The sequence below is a fragment of the Equus asinus genome, chromosome 4 (genome assembly GCF_041296235.1).
Source record: "Equus asinus isolate D_3611 breed Donkey chromosome 4, EquAss-T2T_v2, whole genome shotgun sequence".
NCBI lineage: Eukaryota > Metazoa > Chordata > Mammalia > Perissodactyla > Equidae > Equus > Equus asinus.
Window position 1 is genome coordinate 136,734,065 of NC_091793.1, and position 18,770 is coordinate 136,752,834.

The 18,770-nt window shown below is 37.0% G+C and overlaps 1 protein-coding gene across 8 annotated transcripts in view; it reads right to left on the bottom strand.

Annotated features, from left to right (window-relative positions):
* The window catches only part of ALS2 (alsin Rho guanine nucleotide exchange factor ALS2), a 73,100-nt gene that overhangs the window by 11,849 nt on the left and 42,481 nt on the right, over nt 1-18,770 (bottom strand). For 6 of the 8 annotated variants that reach the window (XM_070508403.1, XM_070508400.1, XM_070508402.1 and 3 more), the window contains 13 exons: nt 17,479-17,641; nt 13,097-13,228; nt 12,568-12,696; nt 12,118-12,188; nt 11,655-11,721; nt 11,109-11,311; nt 10,927-10,992; nt 9,365-9,463; nt 8,394-8,558; nt 7,088-7,199; nt 6,782-6,859; nt 3,229-3,362; nt 2,175-2,342 (listed from right to left, as the gene is read on the bottom strand). In XM_070508403.1, coding sequence (XP_070364504.1) covers nt 2,175-2,342; nt 3,229-3,362; nt 6,782-6,859; nt 7,088-7,199; nt 8,394-8,558; nt 9,365-9,463; nt 10,927-10,992; nt 11,109-11,311; nt 11,655-11,721; nt 12,118-12,188; nt 12,568-12,696; nt 13,097-13,228; nt 17,479-17,641 — 1,587 coding nt within the window. The remainder of the gene's footprint in view (nt 1-2,174; nt 2,343-3,228; nt 3,363-6,781; nt 6,860-7,087; nt 7,200-8,393; nt 8,559-9,364; nt 9,464-10,926; nt 10,993-11,108; nt 11,312-11,654; nt 11,722-12,117; nt 12,189-12,567; nt 12,697-13,096; nt 13,229-17,478; nt 17,642-18,770) is intronic. The other 2 variants (XM_070508401.1, XM_070508399.1) reach the window with 1 other exon arrangement.

Here is an 18,770-nt window from a genome sequence, read left to right on the forward strand (position 1 = left end):
ATTGAATCTGTAGGTTTATGTCTTGCACCAAACTTGGGAAATTTCCGACCACTATTTCTTCAAATATTTTTCATCCCTGTAATTTTTCTCTTCTCTTTCTGGGATTCCAAGGACACAAGTATTAGACTCTCAAGTCCTTAAAGCTCTGTTCACTTTTTTTTCATGTTTTTTCTCTCTGTTGTTCAGTTTCGATCATTTCTACTAATCTATTTTCAAGCCCACTGACTCTTCTGCTGTCATCTCTAGTCTGCTATTGAGTCCACCTAGTGATTTTTTAAAATTTTGGTTATTGTATTTTTCAATTCTAAAATTTTGATTTGGTTCTTCTTTATATCTATTTCTTTGCTGTTACTTTCAATTTTAACATTTGTTTCAAAGGTGTTTGCTCATTTGAGCATTTTTATAATAGCTGCTTTCAAGTTCTTGTCAGATAATTCCAAAATCTGTTAGTTTGTTGTTGATTTTCTTTGCCCAAATTAGTTGATATTTTCACGGTTGACTGCCAAGTAATTTTGGCTTATTTTTTGGCCATTTTAAGTATTATGAGGTGGTAGGTCTTATTTACATCCTATAGAGAATGTTGACATGCATAATAAACATTGTAGGCTTGAAACTGTTATCTTTAGAAGGATGTGCTTATAAGGTTGGCCCTCGGCTGGTGCCTGGAGACTAAGCTTTCTAAAAATTCCCTATGCTGATATGAAACTGTACTAACAATGTGATTTATGGTGAACCCCTGCTTTCTTCTGGGACTGTGGAGTTTTGTTAGGTGATAAGCACAGGGTGCATATGTGACCAGCCCCCAACAAAAACCTTGGGTATCAAATCTCTAATGGATTTCCCTGGGCAGAAACACTGTACACGTGTGGCTGCATTTTGCTGCTCAGGGGAGAGTGTGCTCTGTATGACCCCTCACAGAAGGGAGAGAGCATGGGAGGCCTGCACATGGATTCCTCCAGACTCAGCCTGTGTTTTCTTCCCTTATGACCTGACTATGGATCCTTACTGTGTTGCTGGAATAACTCTTACCTGTGAGTGTGACTATATGCTGAGTCTTATGAGTCTCTTTAGTAATCACTGAACATGCAGGTGATCTTGGGAATCTCTGTAACAACTTGTGTTTCAGCCTTCTGTGGGCTGTGGCCCCAATGTCAGTTCACCTCTCAAAGCCTGTGCAGTCCTATCTGGGTCTGTTCTGTGAATGTATCACTCAGTGGTCGGTCTAGGACCTGAAAGCCTACCTACTAGTTCAGTTCTCAAAGTGTCTGCTATGCTAGTTAGGATCAAAGCCACATTTGTGCAGATCTGGGGTGAGCCCAGGAGTTCATAAACAACTTTACAGGGTTGCTTTCCAGAGTTCCTCTCTCTCAATTACCATCCTTGCCCTCCACCCCCAGCACTTTCTGGTTCTCCTTTCAGGTCCTCTAGCCAGAAATTGTCCATTTCTGTGAAGGTGCCACATCTAGGGCCAAGTGCCAGGAGGATAGGGAGAGAGGGAAAAAACAAAAGCAATGAGCTTTGGCCATGACTCTTGGACCTGAGGATGCACCAAAGGGTGAAGGTTCCACTCTCTCAGTAGTTTTGGCTCTTTCAAGCTTCCCATTCATGGCTGCTCTAGCTGCTGCCATCACCACCCCTGCCCAGAAGTACCTGGAGGCTGGGGTATGAGGAAATGGAGAAAAAGGAGAGAAAGAAAACCCGGTGTACCCTCTCCATTCTGTCTGAGCTTCAGGAGTCTCTTTTCTGCATCTTGAGCCAGAAACAAAGGGTTTTTTTCCCTGAATTTCTGTCTGTCTACACCACAGTATTTACTTCCAGGTTTCAGGTTACACTGAGTTCAGACTAAGGGATACTGAAGTTAAAAAACCCAGTAAGCTCACCACTGGTTTGGGGCACTATGAATTCAGACATTCTTCCCTAAAACTCTTGCTGATATTTACTTTTCAGAGTTTTCAAATAGCTGTCCATGTATTCTGTCTGGGTTTTATAGATGAGTTCAGTAGAAGATAATGGGAGGTGTGTTTTATCCATCTTACCCGGAAGCAGAAGTACATCATTGACTTTTAAATTAAGTTATATTTTAAAATTAACTGTGGCAAGCCTTGGCTACTTCTTGGTTTTAAGTTTCCTCTTACTAACATGCTCTGCCTTATGCTGGGCAGGCAGTGACTCACCTGTCTCTATGTTGGCGCCGACTGGTGGTCAGGGCCACAGCAATATTGTCCCATGCTTTCCAAACGTCCCCTTGGCCTGGGTTCTCACAGCCCAGCTGACGCCAACATTCATCAAACACTGCTTTCCACTTCTCATCAGCCGGCACAGCCAGGTTTCCTAGCTTCCTGCTAATAAAGTCATATCAAGCACTTCTTTTATGCAAAAATCCTGAAGAATAGAAAGTTTCTAATACAAAACTGGGAATGCTTCTGAGACAAAAACTGCCTAGATTGATAGTGGTTCTATTTTAAAAACACTAAATGAAAAATTTAAAGGAACGTTTTTTAGCTATTTAATGTTTACCAGGTATTAAAGTGTATGAATTATCAAGTACAAAGTACATTAGAATTGACTCTTTCCTTTCTACATTCCCACAGAATTGATTTTGTAAAATTGACTCCTGTTAAAATAAAGATTTTCTGTGCTTTGCACATCTCATAATGAGAATTGTGAAATGCACTATATACTGGGTTCTGAAAATACTCTAAGAATAAACATGGTACAGAAGATATATCAAGCTCCCACCAGAACAAAGAATCTGAGATGCTACCAAATACGAAAATGAAGCTAAAGACAGAATCAATAAAGAAAAATAGATATATGTCAAAAGGCTGGAGGAAGAACATAATATACTTAGAGACTCAGACCTTGCATTTTTTCCCATATATGCAGAGTATCCTATTACACTTGGTGTATACACAGGTTTGATCTTTACTTTTCAAAATCAAGTTGTGTAGGGGTTCCATTTAAGAATGTTCTTTTTTTTTTGGATACCTGCACCATTAACAGTAAGATTATTCCTGCACACACAACTTTTATTTTAAACAGCTATAATCTAAGCCAAGACTATAGATTTAGCTATCTATGGTAGCGTCAGTTAATAATTCAAGGAGGTTACACTTTGTTTAAAAAAGACCTTAAAAACTTGCTCTGCATTAAAAATATTAACTAGCTTTGATAAAAGCAAGACAAGTCAAAACATTCAATAATCTAGAATCAACATTAGTTACTCACAAAACTTTGGGTCTGTCTTTATCACTCTCATACAGACTAGGCTTAAAGTAGGTTCCAGTGATTTTTATTCCCGATCCCCATTCTCCACTGAAATAACCTTCAATGTAATCTCCATTTGGCATAGTCAGTGTTCCCTACATAAAGTTACAGAAAATGTGGAATTAGAGAATTATTTTCAATTTAAAAAAAGAGGGGAAAAAAAGCAGTCAACAGTTAACATTTTCTCTTTTAATTTACTCTTTACCAGACACCAACTCTTAAAAAAAAAAAAAAAAGTGTGTGTACATGCAGTGTGCAAAGAGTGTATGAAAATAATCCATGGGTAAAAGAAAAAGAAAATCACAGTAAAAAATGGAAAATACTTTGTATTTAATGGACACACAACTTATCCAAATTTATGGGATGCTGCTCATACAGTGCTTAGAGACAAATTTATAGCTATAGATGCCTATATCAGAAAGATCTCAAATTAGTAATCTAAAAATCTACCCTACAAAGTTAGAAAAAGAGGAGCAAACAAAACCTAAATCAAGAAGGAGGAAGGAGATGATAAAGATTAGAGCAGAACTCAACGGGATACATAACAGAAAAAAATGGAGAAAAATCACTGAAATATCACTGAAAAAACACACAAAATTGATAAAAATTTAACTAATCAAGAAAAAAAAGATAAAATTACAAAATCAAGAATGAAACAGGGGGTATTATACCAACCTTACAGAAATTAAAGAGGTCTGAAGGGAATACTAAGAGAACAACCTTATGTCAACAAATTATATAACTTAGATACGACAGAAGTTCCTAGGAAGATACAAATTACCAAAACTGACTCAAGGAGAAATAGAAAATTTAAATAGACCAATTAGAAGTAAGGACATCTAATTAGAAATTAAAAATCTTCTCACAAAATAATGCTCAGGTGCAGATGATTTCACAGATGAATTCTCCAAAATATCAAAGAAGAAATAATACCAAGGCTTCACAAACTATTTCAGAAAACGAAGGAGGAGGGAACTCTTCCCCTCTCATTCTATGAGGCCTGTATTACCCTGATACTAAAGACAAAGATATCATGAGAAAAGAAAACTAAAGACCATTATCTCTCATAAATATAGATGCAAAAATCTTCAACAAAATATTAGCATTAAACCAAGCAACATATAAAAAAAGATTATACACCATGACCAAGTCTGATCTATCCCAGGAGAGCAACGTTAGTTTGACATCAGAAAAGCAAACAATATAATACACCATATTAAATAGAATAAAGGACAAAAACACAAGATCTTATCAACAGAAAGAGAAAAAAAGCCCTTTGACAAAATCTAAAACCTATTCCTGATAAAAACTCTCAAGAAATTAGGACTAGAAGGGAACTATCTCAACTGATGATTAATCTAAGAAAAATCTTTAGCTATCAGGATACTTAATGGTGAAAGATTTAATGCTTTTCCCCTAAAACAGGGAACAAGGCAAGGACGTCCACTCTTACCATTTCTAGTCAACATTCTATTGGAGAGTCTAGCTTGTGCAATTAGACAAGAAAAAGAAATAAAAGCATTCCAGGTTGCAAAGGAAGAAGTAAAATTATCTTTATTTGTAGACAACATGAACCTGCACGCAAGAGATCCTAAGAAATCCACACACGCAAAAAGACCTACTAGAATAAACAAGATCAACAAGAATTTAAGATACAAGAACAAAACACAAAATCAATTGTATTTTTATATAATAGCTATGAACAATCCAAAAATAAAACTAAGAAAACAATTCTCTTTACAATAGTATCAAAAAGAATACTTAGGAATAAATTTAACCAAAACATGCAAGAAAATGCACATTGAAAACTACAAAACATTGCTGACAGAAATCAAAGATGACCTAAATAAGTGGGAAAACATTCCATGTTTATAGATTGAAAGATTCAATATAATTAAGATGGCAATTCTCCCCAAATTGATCTACAGATTCAACACAATACCTATCAAAATCTCAGCAGGCTTTATTGTAGATTTTGACAAGCCAGTCCTAAAATTTACATGGAAAGTCAAAGGATCCAGAATAGCCAAAACAATTTTTAAAAAGAACAAAGTGGGAAGACTTACACTTCCTGATTTCACAACTTACTAGAAATTTACAGTAATGAAGACAGTGTGGTATTGGCATAAAGAGAGACATGGAGATCAATGGAATAATTTAGAGTTCAGAAATAAATACATTTTTATGGTCAATTAATTTTAACAAAGGGGTCAAGAAAATTCAATGGGAAAGGCTGCTGAGGCAATTGGATATCCACATCCAAAAAAAGATCAATTTAGACTTTTAACTCACAGCATACACAAAAGCTACCTGAAAATGAATCAGAGACCTAAAGAGCTAAAACCACAAAACTTTTAGAAGAAAACAGAGATGAAAATCTTATTAACTTTGTTAGGCAAAGATTTCTTAGATATGACATCAAAAGCATGATTCATAAAATTTTTTTTGACAAATCTGACTTGATTAAAATTTAAAAATTTCGTGTTTCAAAAAGCACCATTAAGAAAATGAAAAAGACAAGCCACAGACTGCAAAACATTTGTGAATTCTATGTCTGATAAAGGATTGGTATCCAGAATATGTATAGAACACTTACAACTCATTAACAAGACTATAAACAAGCAAACTCTTAAAATGTCAAAATATTTGAAAAGACATTTCACCAAAGAAAATATATGAATCGCTGATAAGGACATGAAAATATGCTCTACATCATTAGTCATTGGAAAAATATAAATTAAAACCAAGAGAAATCACTTCACATCCACTAGACTGGCAAAAGAAAAAAACCAGAAAATAAAAAATATTGGTGAAGATGTAGAGAGATTAGAATCCTCATACATTGATGAGAATGTAAAATGGTGCAGCCACTTTGGATAAGTTTGACAGTTTCTTAAGAAGTTTAACATCAATTCACCATACAACCTAGCATTTGCACTCCTAGGCATCTACCCAAGGGAAATGAAAACATATGTTCACACAGAAATTGTATTCAAATGTTTATAGCAGCATTATTCATAGTAGCCTGAAGTTGGGAATAATTCAATGTCCATTGACTGGTGAAGGGATACAAAAGTGGTTTTGGAATACTATTTGGCAATAAGAAGGATGAAGTACTGCGCGTGCCACAACAAGGGAAAATCTCACAAACATTACGCTAAGTGTAAGAAGCCACACAGACGAGACCACACTTCTGATTCCATTTATACGTAACGACCTGAAGGGCAAAGCTATTGAGTGATAAAGTCCATTAGAGACTGTCTGGGGCTGGAGGCGGAAACAGGAGTGACTGCAAATGGGCAGAAGATGGTGAGAGAAATCTTTCTGGGTCACGGAAATGCTCTAAAATTGGATTGTGGTGATGGCTGTACAACTCTGTACATTTACTAAGAATCGCTGAAGTATGCACTTAAAACGGGTGAATTTTTTGGCATATAAGTTAGCCTTTTTAAAAAGTCAAGAAGAAATTAGTTAAATATTATATTTGAGAGAAAGAAGAAAGTTAGTTTCCAACCTTTCCATTAAGAGTCCAGTCATCTGAAAATTCTCCCTCATAGATAGTATCATCTTCGGAAAGTAAAACCCCATTTCCCTATGTGAAGAAACAAACAAAAACTGTAACACATAAAATGCAGAGGAACTTAGAGTACACACACGTAGCCACATCCCTCAAAGCCTTACAGAATCTTAAAAGACAAGAAAACAGTACTAAGAAGGTAGAAAATTAACAAAAAATGATTTAAAGAGTTAAGGACATAACTCTTATGTTAAGTCCTTACATTACATTATATGCAACATTATATGCAAATATTCTACTCACCATCATTTTATTAAGGTGAAAGTTCCCTTCATAGTATAATCCAAACTGGGTAACTACCACACCATTCCCTTGACATACATCATCTTGCCACATCCCCATATACTTTTCCCCTCTGCAGAGAAATAGAGGAGAAAAGAAAAGAAAAACTGATGAAGACAAGGATGAGGTGGGGAAAAGACAATGACTGCATGGGAGATTCCAAGCATCACTCCCTAGGTTGGCCTCAGTTCCATTTTTCTAAAGAGGTTAACTCTGCCTCCTCCAACTTGGGACAACATGATGGCAAAAGACATCTTCCTCAGAGCAGCATTCTCACGGGAATTTAACATTCTAGTCTACCTGATATAGATCTGTATATACTCCGTGTACTTCCTTGATAACTTTAAACAGAAATAAAGAATGCCAAGAATTCAACTCTAAATAATTTCATTCAAAACGTAATAAGTAGAATCAAACCTATGCACAACTTTTTCTTACCCAAAAGTTTACTAACTTAAAAAAAAAAGGGAGGGGGTATCATAAAATAAGGCTCATTCTTCACTTACTTGAACTTAAAGAAATCTTACTAATCCCCACTAAAAAGACAAAATAAGTACAAACTGCTTGTTATATAACACTAGACAGAGTTAAATATTACTAAACATATTAAATATTACTAAATATTAAATCTTAACAGTGTTTAATAATAACAGCAAATTTGAAAAATCCCACATTATGAGAGCTGTGATCATTAGTAACACGAGGGGGAAAAGAGTACATATTAAGTCCAAAAGCAAATCAAGCCAAACCAAACACCGAAGCAAAAGAACTACATTCCTTCCCAAGGTTTAGTTACTTGAATTTAACTAAGCTGGATTCCTGGGTTGCTGGCATGCTAACAAAGTCTCTGACCCAACAGGAAGACCTATGCAGAAAGGTGTTTAGATTCCATTCTATGATCCCAGAGGGAATTTTCATTGGGTTCTTCCCGACCTTTTACTCCTATCATCTCTAGACTGCTTTAAAGGTCTTTCTTTGTATAATAGTTAAAGATCTGGTAGCCTGTCTGAGACACTAAAGGCTTTGTTGGCGTGAAACTTTAAGGAAAATGGTGCCAATGTTAATTGTGAATGACCCTGATGTTGCATAGAAGTAATTCACAAGAAAATGGATAAAATGATGCCTGACAACTCTGTCTTATTAAAAATTTTCTCAGTATTGTCAAATTAAGATGCTCAGCCTTCATAAAATCATCACTGTTTTTGGAGAAGTTTAGGAACCTTATCTTCTCACACTGAACTCTGAGATTAGAAGCAGAATACCATACCTAGTGATATCATCAAAGACACCATATCCTGCTTTCTTGTCCATTACCCATTGGCCAATGAACATACTGGGAGAAGAGGAAGTCAACTTTCCGCTTCGTAGGAGACCATGACCATGACGCATGTTATCTTGAAAACAACCTTCAAACACTTCACCAGAGGCATAACTGTGGTTAGAAAGAATGGATAAAGATCACAAGCACATCGAATTCTGATGTTCATTTTTACAAAGTTTAGGAAATTCAAAACTATACTCATGTCTCACTGGTAGCTATAATTGTTTATATGATTATTTTTCAACAATTAAAAATTTCATTTTTCAATGATTGAGGCTAAAAAGTTAGGACATCATGGGTGGCATTCTATGTTAACATGGGAAAAAAATGTGTTCAGTCCCTCTTGGGAAAATGAAATGAGCGCTCTCTGAAAGAATGACAAGTTTTGTCCATATTAGAATCATATAACAAATAGAAGATAAATTTACAGGCAAGACACTTAGGAGATTCTATGAGAAAGTCAAAGTTTATAAAGTTTGTACAATTTTGTTAAGAACTAAATAATAACCTAATATATTCATCCTGTGATAGACAAGAGGTTGATCTTTTTTTTTAAAGATTCTATTTTTTCCTTTTTCTCCCCAAAGCCCCCTGGTACATAGTTGTTGTATATTTTTAGTTGTGGGTCCTTCCAGTTGTGGCATGTGGGATGCTGCCTCTGCCTGGCTTGATGAGTGGTGCCACATCCGTGCCCAGGATCCGAAACAGTGAAACCCTGGCCACTGAAGCAGAGGGTGCGAACTTAACCACTCGGCCAGCCCCGAGGTTGATCTTTAAAAGAAGACTTTACACAGTTGCAGTCATAAGAAGAGTAAATAAAACTTACTCGTTGGAAAATTTTGGCTACACAAACATTTAGGTTTATATAATTCTTTGAAAAAACAACACCAGTCTAACAACCTTTCCAGTGTTATTACCTAAAGACTCCCTGACCACACATCTTTCCTTCTTTCCAATGGCCCACATAATGGTCTTCTTTGTTCAAGGCTTTGTTTGGGATTCTGTATTCTCCATACCTGCCAAGGAAAAGTAAAAAATCAGAAGGTGCAATTATGACATATTCACCTTTTGTATGTATACATTTGTAAACATTTTAACAAGGAGATCAGAGAAAAGACTTACCTATAGGAGGAAAGGGGTAAATGAAGTCTTGGTTTAAGTCATATCTATAACCTAAGCTCTTTGGCAAGTCCTAGAGGAGTGGGACTCTACTACACAGAGAGATTAGGTGTTTTATCTCAAGTCCAGTGAAAAACAGAAAACCTGTGTCCTAAACCTATCTCTGCCACTAATGAGCCACATCACCTTGGGTAAGTCCAGTACCCAGCTCCTTCATCTGTAGAAGCAGGGAGGTAAATCAGATTATCTAAAGTCTCTTCTCATTCTAAAATTCCATTAAAAAGAGATTCAAAGGCCTCATAAACATTTATATTATCACACACAAAAGATCACCTACCCAATATATATAATAATCTTTTTTTTGTTTTTGTTTTGGCTGAGGAAGATTAGCCCTGAGCTAACATTTGTGCCAGTCTCCCTCTACTATTTATATGTGGGTCACTGCCACAGCATGGCTGACAAGTGGTATAGGTCTGTGCCTGGGATCCAAACCTGCAAACCTGGGCCACTGAAGCAGAGCACGTGGAACTTAACCATCAGGCCACAGGCCTGGCTCCTATAATAATCTTTTTTTATACGTTTATGCATCACTTAACAACAGGGATACATTTCGAGAAATGCGTTAGGCAGTTTCGTCATTGAGAACATCATAGGGTATATTTACACAAACCTAGATGGTATGGCACACTTAGGCTACGTGGTACTAATCTTATGGGACCACTGCTCTATATGTGGTGCATCACTGACTGAAACATCGTTATGTGGCGCATGACTGAATAGTAAAATAAATTACTTCTCTAACATGATACGAAATACTTCACTGCCAAATTTATCATGTAAATGTACTATAGTGTTAGAAAACACAACAAGCTTATACAAAAATAATGTCATTTGAGTGCCATTAGGATAACATACCACTTAGAAGATTTCCTCTTTAGCATATGACAGAAATTAAAGATGCTTTAAAACTACTGAAAGGAAAATTTCTCTCTGTCCTTTGTGTCAAGGCGGCACTACTACCTCAAAAGTTTCGCCAACAACACTACCCAAAGTTCTCAGTCTTCACAAGTGTGAAATGGATAGAAAACACAGTCTCATTTTAACATATGGAAGGCTGTGTAACTTGAAATCACATGGCTCTCCCAGTAAACAACTCACTCTCGGTAAACGATAGCTGTAGCCTAAGTTCCTAGGTCTCTCCATGTTCACACATCTGCATTATGAGCCCTAATACACTGGACGTATTTCTAAGAAACAAAACAGAAATCTACCGATTGTTTCAAAAATAGCTCTGAACACAAAATAATGTAATTTGTAACTGAAGTTGAATTTATCTTCCTGTTTTACACAATTTTCTTACCCATCTTCCAAGCCATTCCTGAACATGCCAGAATACATCTTTCCATCTGGCCACTTCAAAACCCCTCTGGAATACATAAGCAAAGAATAATACATGTCAATTAATGTTTCATATATAATCAATACTTTCTCAGTAATTAGACTATCATCCTCACCCCAGGCATAAATCTTAAACATTTTCACCTGCCATGAGGCTTCCCTGAAAGCCAGCGTCCATCATAGGTGGCATCCTTTAGGCGAGCATCCTTGTAGAAAGTATATTTGGCACTGCGTGAAATGGGTGGTTCCTGCCTCTGAATACTGCTGCCACTACTATAAGGCGGAAGATCAGATGTCCCCCTCAAAGCCTGATCCACAGCTTGGCTTACAGCCCGGAGCCATTTAGTCTAGGAGCAAAAAGTAAATGTCAATAAGCTTGAGACAACAACTCATCATGCATTGCTTTAAATCCTGCTAAGTTTCCTTGGTATCAGTAATTTTTCTGTCTCCTAATACTTTTCTTATTAACTGAATAATGCTGATTGGCTCTTGGAATTCACTACTATATGTTTAAAATTAAGTCACATTAAAATAACAAAAACAAAAATCTAGTCTTTGTTTAACGAAGATTTATCAGACATAATTATGAATCATTAGCCAAGCAAAAACAATTTTTTTCTCTTCTTTACTACGATAAGAGACAGAAATAGCTAGGCCAAAGATTAAAAGAAAATACCATGATGAACTAACCTTTTCCTGGGGTGTTGATGAAATGAGAGTGAACTGCTCCTCAGGTGTAGTTATCTTTAAGCCATTCCTAAAACATTCACAAGGATAAATATCAGTGGGTAGGACAACCTGTCATCACAATATTAATCCTCAAATATGAAAAGCAACTTGTTTATTTCAAGAGGAGTAGAAGTCAAATGTAGATGCAGTCATGCCCTGGGTTTGGTTGCCACAGTGGGAGAAAGAAAAGACACAGTCACTCTGCTCTGTGTTGAACAATGGGGATGTGAGCAATGGAGCAGCCCTTTTACCACTGTCATGATCTGCCATGATCTTTACCACAGGCCATTTTACTACCTTTGTGCTAGGGAGGTGAGTCTCATTTATGCAGAATGGGGAGGTCTCCTGAGCTTTGTCATGTCTAAGGAAACAACCTGGGTAACAGAGGGACAGAATTAGGCGAACGGCAGGGTGGCACACTTACACACCACCAGCTTCTTCAGAAAGTGGCTCTGCCCACAGTGTGGCCAAAGGGAAAACATGGTGTGTGGAGAACTGAAACAAAGAAAATGGAGAAACATCTGAGAAAGCCCCCGTGGACCCTGGGGGTCTCTGCTGCATAACCCTTTTCAAATGGTTAAGTCCACACAGGTGCCACCATCTCAGCCACATAGTTCCCATGACATAGCCAAGCCCAATGGGTCTCATCTCTGCTGCAAGGACCCCTTCACATGGCTGATACTCATTTGCAAGCTGGATACCAAAAATACTCCCTGAAATCTGGCCCGTACTATGCATGCAAGCTAAACACTCTCTTCTAGTCATTAGTTCCAGCAAAATCATCATAAGTTTTAATGCAAACTGATGGCACAATTAATTAAATAAGTATAGTGCTCCACCTCCCAGGGCCTCTAAGGTTAGGAATCTGGCCTACCTGGGCATGGACTAGGGCATCATTAAAGAGAATGAACCAATTCACAGAAAACCTCCCTGCATGCTGCAGAGACAGGGCTCGATTACTGCTCTCACACAGCAGTCGACGCTCTGGCTTCCTCAAGGAATCCTGGAATTAAAAACAAGTACAAAATCAATCAAAATTACTTAATAGGCAAAGAGAAAATGAAAAAGATATAAATCACATTTAAGGAAATTTACTGGTCATAGCTTAGTTTGGTGTTAATTTACACGGGATCCAAACATTTCAAAAAATCAGTGCTCAAAGGAGACTAAAAAGAAGACAGGAACAAATAAAAGAAGGTGAAATACGTGTTCAGAGAGGATTCCTATAACTTAGGGAAGATGTTAATGTTTAGAGCATCCACTGCTGTGGTTCTTAGACCAGGCTGAGAAAGGGGCTCATTGAAGCATTACTACCATAAACGAGTAAGGAAGAGAGAAAATAATGACAGTTGTTACGGAGATGCCTGCTGCGTGCTGGGGTAATGACAATTGGCATGGTTTACCGTCATTTTTCCAGGAAAGGTCTTCCAGAAGCCCAGTGTGTATTCTGCTTCCTTCCTTTTCCTGCCGAGATGGACAGCAAGAGACTCATAACAAGAACTGGAATCCTGCAGCTTCTGGTATTCTGGAGATGTCTGGAGGCAAATAATTAAGGGAGGAAAAAAAAGAATATAAAACAATTGTCCAGAATCTGTAGCCTCAGAGTGGTTTAGACATGTAGTGTTAAGTTTAGGGAGGAAATCCAGCCTAAGAACAGACATGTTACACTAAAGGGAGCTGAGCAAAAAGATTTGTTCCAGAAAATTCTATTACATATAGTTTCATATAAAATAGAGGAATAACTCAAGGGAGAAAGAAGCAAACACCAGCAGTTACCAGTGAGGCAAGGAGCAGCGAACTCGGACTAGCGCAGGAATTCTCACATGTTTTGGTCTCAAAATGCCTCTGCTTTGCTTATGTGGGTTACATCTATTGATACTTACCATATTAGAAAACAAAGTTGAGAAATAAAAAAACCCTTTATTAATTCACTTTAAATACAGTAATATTTTAAATGAAAAATAACTGTATTTTCCAAAACAGAAAAAAATGTTTAGTGAGAAAAGTGGCATTGTTCTACATTTTTTTCTAATCTCTTTATTACCTGGCTTAAAAGGCGACAGCTAGATTTTTCTCATCTGCTATGGCATTTAATCTATTACGATACGCTGTTTGGTTGAAATATATGAAGAAAATCTTGCTTTATAAAGATATAGTCAGAAAAGGGAGAAGTATTTTAATAGTCATTTCAAATAATTGTGGATACTCTCCTTTGAAACCAACCCCAAACTTGTTAAGTGGTAGTTTCTTAAAAGTAGCTTGAATGTGAAACTACATTGATGGAACTTATTGTACTCTGTTACTCCACTGGTCTATCTTAGACTTTGAACAGATCTTTTACCCATGCATGACATGTGGACTGGAACATTTGGAAAATATTGGTTCAATGAGTTATGCAGACCTTCCAAATGTTGATACATTTTATTATACAACATCAAAAGTCACATGTTAATATTATCACCAATCTATCAGAGAAAGTCTTTAAGTAGTGGGAAACTGCCAACTCACAGTGACAGATACGTTTCCCACATTTTAATTTTTGCTTAAAAGTTCAGATTTTATCATTGACAACAAACACTGTCAGTTGTCCTCCTTGAAGTGACTCATTTACTCATTTTTGAGAAGATATCTGCCAAATACCCAAATCTAAATAACTATAGTTTATCTGTCAATCGTTCTTTCAAGTTAAAAAAAAAAAAAGCAGTTCTCAACTCAAACCTCAATTTTGTGCTTTTCCTTGAAAAATCTCCCTACTTGCTGCATACTTGGATATGCAGCAGAGCTACTTTATGTGTATGTCCCATTTCACCACACAGAATATTAAAAAGATCTACTTCTAGGCGCCAGCCCCATGGTGTAGTGGTTAAGTCCAGCACACTCCACTTTGGTGGTCTGGGTTTGAGGGTTTGGATACCGGGCACAGACCTACAACACTCATCAGCCATGCTGTGGCAGTGACCCACATACAAAGTAGGGGAAGAGTGGCAACAGATGTTAGCTCAGGGCTGATCTTCCTCAGGAAAAAAAAAAGATATACTTCTATGTGTGGTGATGGATATTAACTAGACTTACTGTCTTACTGTGATGGTCATTTCACAATATATACAAATACTGAATCATATGTTGTACACCTGAATCTAACATAATGTTATATGTCAACTGTATCTCAAAAATAGATCTATACTCAATGGTTTAAGTTAAATAAAATTAATTTTTACCACTTCATCAAGAATATTCTTAAGTGAAACTGGCATTTTTTTTTTTTTTAAGATTTTATTTTTTCCTTTTTCTTCCCAAAGCCCCCCAGTACATAGTTGTATATTCTTCGTTGTGGATCCTTCTAGTTGTGGCATGTGGGATGCTGCCTCAGCGTGGTCTGATGAGCAGTGCCATGTCCGCGCCCAGGACTCGAACCAACGAAACACTGGGCCGCCTGCAGCGGAGCGCGCAAACTTAACCACTCGGCCACGGGGCCAGCCCCAAAACTGGCATATTTTTGCTTATTTTGTTTTTTAACTGCGAGCGTATGACAGCAAAGAACATAATGACCACGAGCACAGTTTGGAGCCACTGCCTTGATGCATGCTAAGGAGCCAGCAGTTTTACCCATCTTTACTTTTCACCATCAGTACAAATGACAACACAGAGGAAAAGCAAATGTCTTAATATTGTCCTGAAAATAATCTCATCTTACAAAACCCCTGAAAGGGTCTCTGGAACCTCCAAGGGTCTAGAGACCAAGCTTTGAAAACCCGCTGCAGGAGAGGGTCTAACTGCTATGCCACGTGGAGGGAGAGTAGAAGGTAAGATGAAAGATGATCCCTCACAGCCATGAGTAATTACTTTACATTCCACAATTCTTAGAGTCATTTGTATTCATTTTTTCTGTTCATTTAAGAAACAATTAACAGTGTCTACTCCATACAGAATATTCTCCTGAGCACTAGGGATAAACAAGCAAGACACAATCTTTGTCTTCTGGGAGCTTAGAATCAGGCAGAGAAGATAGAAAACAGACAATATATCAGAATAATGCAGGGGTTTTGCTAACAGGTTATCTATCAAGAGACAACATAGTAAAGTGGTTAAAGAGAACAGACTCTGGAGCCAGAGTGCATGGATATGAATTCTAGCTTGACCAGTTCTCAGCTGTGCCTCAATTCTCTTATCTGCAAAAAGAGGATAAGAAGAATACCTATTTCACAGGGTTGATGTGGGAATTAAATGAATATACATAACATGCTTACTTAGAACAGTAACTGGCACGTGAAATGCACTGAATAAATATTGGGTATTATTACTTTTATCTAGAGAAGTTTATGTTTTTATGATGTCTAAACTGTACCTTCGACCTACTAACCAACAATTTGCAGTGATGGAACACAGCCATGTGTTTGGAAAAAACTTCCACAGATGATTCTGATCCCCAACCCTGGTTAAGGACCACAGACATAATGTGACAAGAGAATAATGGAGAGATAAAGTACAGCAAAGCACAGAGGAGGGAGTAACTGAGAAATGGAAATGGGAGGAAATGTGGTATAGTCAGAGGGGGCTTCATTTTCATGAGAAAAAGACTTGTCCCAGGCCTTGAAGGTTTCCCACAGAGGATGGAGGTAGGATGTTTCAGGAAGCAAATATAAAGCATATGAGAGCTACACCCAGGGAATCTGAACCAACATGCAGGACACAGGGAGGAAAATAAAGCTAGAAACAGAAGACGGTATGAGATTTTAACGGGTCTTAAATCCCAGACTAAAGAGTCTGGTATTTTTACACAGAACTGTGTAATAGTGGACTGGAAATAGTACAATATCAGACTCTCTGAACAATTCCAAGCTGATCTGGGAAGAAAGATTTTTGATTAATTGAGGGCATATTGAGGTAAAATCTGTATCTCATTGAGTTACTTGTGTAGCTCAAACCTTTATGGCTAAAACTAGATCAATTTGGGCTAAAATTGAAATCAGACTAAAAGAAAAGATCTACAAGACCACAGTAGGATCAAATGTAGAAAGCTCACATCAGTTCCTGGGTCACTCTAGAGACTGAAATCTGTCCAGATAAGGAGACAGATCCCAAGACTAAAAACATTCTAAAGTATAATTGACCCTGGAGTCATTATGGTTTCTCTGGAACCCTTCGGAATGGAAACAAAATGAAACTACACATTTCAGTACAGTTTCAAAGGCGAATGTCTCAAGACCAACTTTAAGATACACCTAATATCCTAGAGTGGTGCTAATCTTCCAGGACTTCACCTAACTAATTTTATACAGAAAGTGGACTAGTTAACATGTGAAACCATCCTGTAACACTGTGATTTCTCATAGCATATACTAAGGTGACCCAAACAGCTGGCATGAGTCTATCGTGATCCAGGCCAGGTGGTAACTCCACTGCCTCACTGGTGTGTGTCATCATTGGGAAAGCCAGGGAAACAGCTCTGTGTAACTTGTACTTGGTAAACTTTTTTTTTATGCACTCAATAAACTTTGACAATATTAAATAGGTAGCATAAGTGGGTCTCGACTTCAGACAGTTTCATAAAATGAATACAATTAATCTTGATAAGGCCCTGAGAGGAAACTGAATCCACAGCAAAGAAGGTTAGATTTACCTAGTCATACTTCTTTCATTTCCTTGAAGAAAAATAAATTTATTTAGACAGATATGCATATTAAATTATGGGAGCTCCAGATGTTGGGGTGGCACAATCCAAACAGACAGACAAACATAATCCCTGGCTTCCCAAGCATCCAAGAGGGTTTCTATGGGAGCTTACCACTTCAAAACAAGTAGCAAGCTTTAGCAAAACTTTTGCATAATTATGAAGTTGTCTGATTGGCAAGAAAAACAAAGTATTCAGTATTTCCATCAACTGTGTGTTTTCATCATTCACTTCTGATAAATCTTGCAACAGCTCCTGGTTTTTATTTAGGAAATCACTGGAGGTAGAGAAAAACAGAGATTCAGTTAATCATTTTGGTATTGACAGTACTGAATAGAAATATTTCATTAGATACTAGCTTTTTCAGAACGCACATTTCTAGGTATTATGAAAGTAGCAGAAGAAAAATACAATGATATAAGCCACATACAATTAAAAGAATTTCCCTGCCTATGAAATAGGATCGTTGAATATAAAAAGTAGCAAATGGTGGCAACAGTAACTCTATAATAACAGAGATGGTTAATCACAGATTTGTGCTTGAAATTCTAGGAAATGCATCATACATCCTACAGTTTCAGGGAATAACTGGAGACCAGCTGATGCCATTACATGCTAATTTCCAAGCCAAAAGTCACAGCAATTAATAGCAAGTCTAACTGCTCTAATCAGTAGAGCTACACAAAAATGCTGGAGGAAAAACAAAGGTCTTTGCTCAAACAGAATTGGCATATAATATTAAAACACTTCTAATTTCTTCTTTTTTGCTTCAACTGTTGATCATCTAATAAGAGTTTATTACAAGAGAATAAGAAACTGTAGATACCAGTACTACAATTAACAGCAAACAGTAAAGCATATTACATGTGAAGATTTCAATGCTGAGATCTTCAAAAGCATTTCAAACTGAAGCCAACATTTAGTTTTTATATTCATTTTTATATAAGTTCATTATTAAAATTTTACTGCAAATTTTAATGATGATCCATAACCTACTGAGATTATGCTCATCAGACCAAAATACTTAAAAGATTTGTAAAGTAAGTGTTGGCGGGACAGAATAATAATCCTTCTCTGCCACTTACTGAGCAATAACCATGTGCCAGGTAATGCCCTGAGCGATTTACAAGCATTGTGTATAATTCTTAGCTACAAGGTCTCAAATAGAACAATGTCACATGAGACTACAAGGCAAGAATGAATCATTTTATCATCCCTTAGAGAGCTATGGAATAAACAGATGTTTAACTCTGAAATTATGAAACATAATCTTGGAAAGATGGAAAAATATGTAACGGCTTCCAGCAACCCAAAAGTTCAATGGCACAAGTTGGACTTTTTCATAATGTAATTAAGGCCTCTGACAGAGTGTCCCGGGGAGCATGGCCCAGACTGTTATTTACAGC